The sequence below is a fragment of the Mya arenaria genome, chromosome 5, assembly GCF_026914265.1.
Source record: "Mya arenaria isolate MELC-2E11 chromosome 5, ASM2691426v1".
NCBI classification, from domain to species: Eukaryota; Metazoa; Mollusca; class Bivalvia; order Myida; family Myidae; genus Mya; species Mya arenaria.
Genome location: NC_069126.1, coordinates 73889111 through 73897616, shown reverse-complemented (window position 1 = coordinate 73897616; position 8506 = coordinate 73889111). Strand labels below are relative to the sequence as shown.

The 8506-nt window shown below is 33.1% G+C and overlaps 1 protein-coding gene across 1 annotated transcript in view; it reads left to right on the top strand.

The window, feature by feature from the left end:
* Positions 1-3223: 3223 nt before the first annotated feature.
* LOC128234233 (tyrosine-protein phosphatase non-receptor type substrate 1-like) overlaps positions 3224-8506 on the top strand; it is a 34303-nt gene continuing 29020 nt past the window's right edge. Inside the window, exon 1 of the mRNA XM_052948338.1 lies at positions 3224-3345. Within this exon, the coding sequence (XP_052804298.1) occupies positions 3297-3345 (49 nt within the window). The 5' untranslated portion in view covers positions 3224-3296. The remainder of the gene's footprint in view (positions 3346-8506) is intronic.

Below are 8506 nucleotides of genomic sequence, written 5' to 3'. Positions count from 1 at the left end.
ACAAAACTCTACAAACAGCACAGTGCATATATATATATATATATATATATATATATATATATATATATATATATATATATAATTGGTATGTTTATCAAGAATTGTTAGGTACCGCCTTTGAACGGTCAGTAAAATGTAAATTTACAGATGTTTTAAACCAGTTTATGTGCACAAACCTCACTCTTATCCCAACAATTCTTAATAAAGATAAAACGCAAAAGGTAAATCTTATCAAAGTATGCATTACCTTGAGGAAACTTATCCATACAAGAAATAATAATAAAAAACGAAAAGGTAAACCCCAAGTTCTTCAATGATTAGAGATCCCAACTCTATCTGCAGACGGAGGGAAACAATTCAGAGCACCTAATGCAAAAATAAGACAAATATAGTGCATTGTTTTGTAGTTATACCTAGCATCTTTTTCAAATCATAGTCGAACAAAAACCACTCACCAATAGTACTAGACATCTATTTAAAATCCAACACCTAACTTTAAAGCATCTCTCGCAAAATGGTTCTTTCTTTACGAAAGGTGTTTTTTCATTCTGTTGATGTAAATGCGTTAACTATTGTAAACTGACGACGACATCGACCCTCCAGGTACCGCAGAGCAGACAGAGTTTCCCTTATCTCCCTTATCTCCAACTAAAACTATGGAGAACTTGAAGTTTCGTTGATTATCCACCAATTACATTCTACCCAGTGCAGAATTAAATTGTAAAATTGGCTGATTTCTGTATATTGTTGAAATATAATTTACGTCTGTGGGACCACTCCATCTTCACACAATTTGTTGCAGTTGACCTTTCCAGATATAAGAAGGCTGTTGGTTAAGTTACAGCCCCACTTTCTGTTATAGCCAGTATATGTGTTTATATTTACGAATAAAGAAATATAAGCAGATTCAAAACTAATATAGTTTTGCTCTAAAGAATGCTATTTTCAATTAAATTAATAACAAATCCAATTCGTTTGTGTTTATTTTTACCAGCTGGTAAAAATAAACACAAACGAATTGGATTTGCCACATATGAGCAAAAGATGAATGACCTACATACTAAATATATTATAGTCATTAAAGGCACATTAGCTGTTTTTTCATGTAATTAAATGTAAAGAAATAATCTAATAGAAAAAGTATTTTAATTTCAAGCAATCCATTTTATTATAAGCTTATTAAACACAGACACGCATACAACGAACTTATTTAAAGGCTTCAAATCACACACACTTGATTATAGGTTTAAGTAAAGACAACCGATAGGGAGGAAAATATTTTGCTGAACCCACATTCTGAAAAAGGAGCAAGCAACTAAGCCATCTAGAGTATTTTGGAAAATTCATTAAACTTATTTATAATAAAATCAAGTATTTTCGATTAACCTGTTTATTAAGTAAAAGAATAGCACTCAAGAAAAATAATTCCATAAAATAATAAGCTACAATGTTGACGCCAAACATACAATAAACTTGAAGCACATAAAGTGATTACAACACATATCTTTATTAATCAGTTCCGTTGGGATACTTCCCTGTACGTCTGCTCAATTCTTGCCGCTTGAAGACGTAAAGTCTGGTTTAGTCACACATTCACTTTAGAGTTACTGTCTTATATACTTGGGGTTTAGTGGTACCCGAAAGCTGTAACTTCTTTTCAAAATGTCTTAAAATGAGCAAAATAAAAGAAAAAGGAAATAGCTATTTTTCCAATAAATGTATCTTACGTTAGAAAAAAATGTAGAAATATATGAACGACTTTGCAAATGTTTGTTCAAATTTCCTATCGGTTAAAATCTTTTGCGTTCTAAACGATATAAAATTAAGAAATATTAACATATTTGGAAACATGATACCAGCATTAAATTTGAGAGAGTTGGCAATAGGCCTTTACATATATAAAGTCAGATTTAATTTGAACACCATGACACTAAATTGTCAAATATACAAGACAGTCGAGATTTATAGAAAAAAGGTTTCATCAATTTTGTTTGCAGATCAATTTCTACACCATATAAGATATCGCCTATAATGATTGGCTCAAAAAGAAACGCGATTGGACTGGGAAAGTGGCATTGACACAATGTCATATATAAGAGTATGTGTGTTACTCGTTGCATTATAGAAACGTTTCACTTAATGCGTTATTTCTATCTAGTGTATATTTCTTACACATGTAAGCTTATTAAGATGATTGAAAATGTTGTATCGCATAAAATTTTGTTATGTTATTAAAAGAACGAGAATTAATGTTTACAAGACGATAATGCCTTAAAATATGCAAATATAAAATGGGGTTATGACAATCATCAATTCAGATGGTATAACTACATTTTCTAAGGCACAGCCACACATCCAGAATTGAGGAAGAGTTATTTGTGTGCGTTGTTTCCTTCTGAACACTTGTTGAAGTGTTTTTAATGTTTTAAGTAACATAGAAGACAAATCTGCAACTGAAGATATACACTATTCGAACAAATATATAAACATAATGCAATGGATGGTTTCCTCAGAAACCACAAACGGATGAGACGTCATATATCACATGGTGTAGCAATTAGAATAGGAGATGGGAAAATGCATTTTGCAGTGTTAAGCACAACTTCTTGTTTTCATTAAGGTTAATGATACACGACCAATTTAGCTTTGGATTTTTATACCAACAAACATATAAAATGTTGAAACATTCTGAACACATAAGGTAGTGGTTAATTGCCTTGTCATTATTGTAATGAGAATTTTAAGCGTTACCACAACGACTCTACGGTATAATGGGGCGATTTGACCAACGTGCGTACGACAAGATATATTAATATCAAGATTTTCAGTTCAAAGGTATGTCCGTATTTAATTCAATTCAATTCTATTAGCAAAATCGAATAAGCATTCCAAAACCTGACTAATAAAGCTTTATGTTTCTAAAACGATGCATCTTCTCAGACAAATCTACTCGAAAAGCGATTGTACGATACCGGCTTTGATAATATGAACCCAAATGTTCTAATCTTTAAGAGCTGTCATAAGCACCACTAGACGCAACAAACTTAAGAAGCGATTATTTTATTTACCAAACACATCAAGAGTCCCTGCTTTACCGAACTTGTATTTTAAGTGTTTCCTTGCTTATTTCAAATGTTTCAGTGTGAATAAGAAATACCAATGCTCGTCAAAGGCGAACAGTTTGATAGAAATTTATTACACAAGGGTATCTTATTGGTTTGAAGAAACTATTAAAGATATGTATCTAGTTATAGTAGTATTGTTGTAGTGTGGAAGGCTACTGTTCGGATATCACAATGGACATCAGATGTCTTTCTGCTTTACTTCTACTTTATCATACAAAAGGTAAACTTATTCCTCTTTGTATATTGCATCTGTTTAAAAAAATGAATAAGAACAATTTGGAAAAAGAACATTCAAATAAATAATAAAAATAATAATGATAGTAATAATAATAATAATAATAATAATAATAATAATAATAATAATAATAATAATAATAATTAGTGATGTTCCGATGATCAATTGTAATCAATGATTGATTGTATTTGGTCATAATTGATTATCGATTGAACCGGCGAGCTGTTTTTTTTCTTTCGTCTCGTTATTTGCGTTCGGTTAATGTCTGCAACTTTCCCCTCTTTATACAAGTGTTCAGCTGTTATTGTTAACATTGATCAAAGAGCTTTACCAGCTAAAACGTTTTAACTGCTTCAGCAAAAGAACCATCAGACGTTTAAGCGACTGTACACCAGATTGGCACCAAAAATGTTTTGTATGTAACAAGGCTCAGGACAATTAACTAATAAATGTGTTACGCTTTGATATCATAATTGTTAGAGAGAATCAAAATGTAAAAAGATGAGTCGAAGACCGAGTTCGAACCCATGTCGCCAAAATTACAGTCCAGCGTCGTATCCACTGAGCTACGAAGACTTACTGTAATCAGGTGTCATAATTAGGCTATACACCTAACTCGGTAATATCACGTGATCGACCAGCCAATTACGTATAGGGAATGAATTCTACTGGGTAGACATACCCATTTATCATTTATAATAAAAAAAATATGAAATAACTGCTTAACTTAAATAAATTGTAAACTATGTGGTACTTCAGTTAGTAAGTTTTAATGCATTGTACACATTAATGCAAAGTTTATGACAGGTTTTGGACAATTTTCTCTTTTTTCTTGCATATTGATCATCTGGTGCACAGTTGCTTTGATACTACACCTAGGTAATTAAAAGAGCTCACTATTTCAACGACAACACCATGATATTTCCATGTATGAGTTCGCGAAAGTGTATCACCTTTTTGAATGGGTTAATTTTCTCATCATTGACTGAGAATTTCCATCGATTACAATAACGATCCTAGTGATCTAATGATTCCAGGAGGCCTTCTTTCTCAGATATCAGAGCGGCATCGTCAGCAACAATAGGTTAATACTAAGCTGATCAATGGTGAGCCCGGCGTTGGTTCCTTGCTGCATGTTTTATTAAATGTCATTCAAAAATAGGGAAAAGCAAATCAAAGAAGTATTCTCCCCTTGAAATAATCCTACATTAATATCAAAGAAATAACACAATGTACCTACACGCTTAACACAAAGCTTCATTTATTTGTATATTGTACGTAACACAGCAAAATGTTACCATCAACACTTCATTTTATCCTGCTTCTATCAATGTTTTTTTTTTTTTTTTTTTTTTTAATGCAATCCAAGATATGTCTGATGGCGAACTCGGCTTAGATGAATCTCGTAAATCTGAAATTCTGAATACCCACTTTAAAAATCAATCTTTATTAGATGATACCGGCCACATTGTTCCACCAACTAGTAATCATAACAGTAACCGCAATGAGATAACTGACATTATATTATCATTGCCTGTTAAAAAAGCTTCAGGACCAGATGGTATAAGGAATCGAATCATACAAGAATGTTCTCACTCGTTAGCTCGCCCGTTGTAGTGCCTTTTTAATATGTCTCTCTCAATCGGTAGATTTCCAAAACCGTGGAAAGATGCTCATGTGTGTGATGTTTTCAAAGAGGGTGATTCCATACTTCCTGACTTAATACAATGGAAAAGGTGTTTGAAAGGGCCATATATAAACACTTCTTTAACTACATTCGTGACATATTTTTTTACCCCATTCCAGTCAGGCTTTTGGCCAGGCGATTCTACTGTTAATGAGCTTGCATACCTTTACAACACATTTTGAAAGGCATTAGATATTGGCCTTGAGGTTAGAGCAGTATTCTTTGATATCAGTAAGGCATTTGACAAAGTTTGGCACAAGGGCTGGATTGTGAAGCTACAAGAAACTGGTGTCGATGGCAACTTACTTTCGTGGTTAAGTGACTATCTTAGCAAACGTAGGCAACTTGTAGTTCTCCCTGGCTCCATATCTAGTTGGGTCTTTCTTAAGGCTGGTGTACCCCAAGGTTCTATTCTAGGTCCCCTCTCATTTTTGATATTTATAAATGACATTGTTGTCAACATTGAAAGTAATGTTAGGCTATTTGCAGACGATACTAGTCTTTATATTCTCGTTGACGAGCCCTTAAGGGCCATTGAAATAATCCAGAGATATATTGATAGCATCAGTACATGGGCTGATAAATGGCTTGTCACCTTTAATCTTGCAAAAACTTAGTCAATCCTGTTCTCCAGGAAACGCCTACCGCGAATTTATCCAGATTTATCTATGTATGGTCAACAAATCTCAGAAATCAATTCGCATAAACATCTTGGTTTGGTTCTTTCCAGTGACTGTACATGGCATGAACATTTTGAATACATCAAAAGTAAAGCTCTTAAAAGAATATGCATTATGCGAAGGCTTTAGTTCCGTCTGGACAGAAAATATCTAGAAAGTATTTATATTTCGTACATCCGTCCGATTCTTGAATATGCGGATATTGTCTGGGATAATTGTACAGACTACGAAAAAAACGAACTGCAAAAGATACAAAATGAAGCAGGTAGAAAAGTTTGTGGGGCTTCTAAGTTAATTTCGATTGATGTTTTCAATATGGAGCTATGTTGGCCTACTCTATCAGAAAGACGCGTTAATCACAAACTATGTCTCTTCTATAAAATGAAAACGGCCTTGCCCCAGAATATCTGTCATCCCTTGCACCTTTAAATGTCAGTACACAGAATTATCCATTACGGAATGCATCTTACACAAGAACGGTTATGTCACGCACTGATTCTTACTTTTCCTCATTCCTACCTAACTATACGTGCATGGAAAAAACTATACAGAATATGCGGGATTGTCGTTCAATTGCATCCTTTAAATATGCACTTCGTAGTCGATTGCCAGTCTGCCCGCCTTACTATTATTAAGGTAACCGCCGATTGCAAGCACTTCACACTCGACTCCGTACTAGTTGCAGTGGTCTTAACAATCACCTTTATTGTACAAATAGTATCAGCTCTCCTCTTTGCGAGTGTGGTGAAGTTGAAAGTAGTACTCACTATTTTATGCATTGTCCCTTATATACCAACTCTCGACAAACTTTCTTTCGTGATATGTCAATTATCACAGAAATTAACATTGGTTTCATTCTCTATGGCAATCCAACCCTAAAAACGAGAACAACTCCAAAATATTTGATAATGTTCATAAATTCAAACAAGACACGAAACGTTTCTGATCATTGCCTGACCTACAGAGTTTCCCCAATATAGTATGTACCAAACTTCTTTTTTTCCTTCATATCTATCCACATCCTACTTATATATTCTTTATACAGTCATACTATTAAACCCATATCTAAACACAAACCTCTTAGTCCTATTTTTTAGCATAAGAAACAATTGTTCCTCGCATAAAACATATATATCGTCTAATCGTCAATCATACGCATTTTTCTGGTAAATGAGTAATTTAATTCCGACGGAGAAGAACTCTATAAGCTATGCTTTCGTTCCAATCCATTTCAATATTATAGTCAACTTGTGTGTGTGTGTGTGCATATTCTGTGCAGTTTGTTTGTATATGTTGAATAAAATATTGTTGTTTAAATCAACGTATTTAATTACGAAATTAACAAAAACTTTTTTAAAATTTTTGTATGGTCATTATAAGCTTATATCAAAGTACAATAGTAGTCTTAAATCGCTGATTGCTAATAGTATTGCTCATCCCGATTTTTATGGTGATGTTTTAAAGAAAAATCGTAAAATTAAACGTTTCCAGCAGGTAGTTGGGCAGATAAACTCAATGAATTACTTGGATTTTATTTTTATCGTGGATATAAAGGCAATATTTTGAAGAGTACCTGCCTTCCAGTTTTTTGAAGATGAATAACTGAAACAAAATATAGCGTTGAATATAGCATCCTTAGATAACTAAGCTTTCAGTCCTTTGATTGTATGGAGATTTTGCTAATTCATGTTATCTTTAAAACGTTTATTGGCTGACTCGGAGTATTTTGGCATGTGACTTCATCTTCTTCAAATATTTTACATTTTCAATTCATTTGGAAGGAAAAATTAGCTAATACATATCGCTTTTTTTAATAATGTTTTCCTTATTTGTTCCCAGTTTTAGTACAATAATACTTTTTATTATGAAACTCTACGATCACACAATTTTAAACCTTTTATTTATAAGGCCGACTGTGCGTGGTATTCATAGTTTCAAACAATGACTGCATCGTATCTTTGAAAACAAATGCATTAAGAGCTCTAAATTGTATTGCTCCGTATGCAGATAGAGTTGGGATGCATACTTAATATAAGACAAGACTTACCTTTTGCGATTGTTTTTGTTTTGGATTGTTGGGATAAGAGTGAGGTTTGTGTACTTAAACTGGTTTAAACTCCCAGTAAATTTACATTGTACTGACCATTCCAAGGCGGAACCTAACAATCCTTGATAAACATACCTAGTTTTTATATATACAATATGTATGCACTATACTGTTTGTGGAGTTTTATGCTGTTTTCCATGTTTCTTGTTTGTGATTCTATGTTCTAGGTCTTTTACGTTTTTCTAGTGTCATTAAACCGGATTTATGTTTAAACGTTTTGCTACTGAGCTTGTTTCTGTAGCTTTTCGCATAAATATTGCCGCTATAATTATTGGGTTTCTACTGAATTCCTTTTTTCTTATACATCATTATTTCCCCGTTAGCCCAGAACTTGGAAGATGCTTCCCGAACAGTATTGGTATTGGAAAATAAATGTAACGGCTTGATCAGAATCGGGACACTTGCTTTGAAATACTCATACAAAATATTATCAATGGAACATACCTTGTTATTTCCAAGTTTACCAATCGCCTTTAATATTTCTGCTTCACTTATAGACCTATCCATTACTTATATCACTTCTGTCAAAATCAGATAAATTTTACAGCTAAAATCCTCAATATCGCCCTGCAAATCAGAAATAAGCCCTTCGAAATAGACGTTTAAATCCTAATTTAAGCTTATAATTTAAAATTCTTCCAAACTTTCCACTGTGATTTTTTACGCATTTCA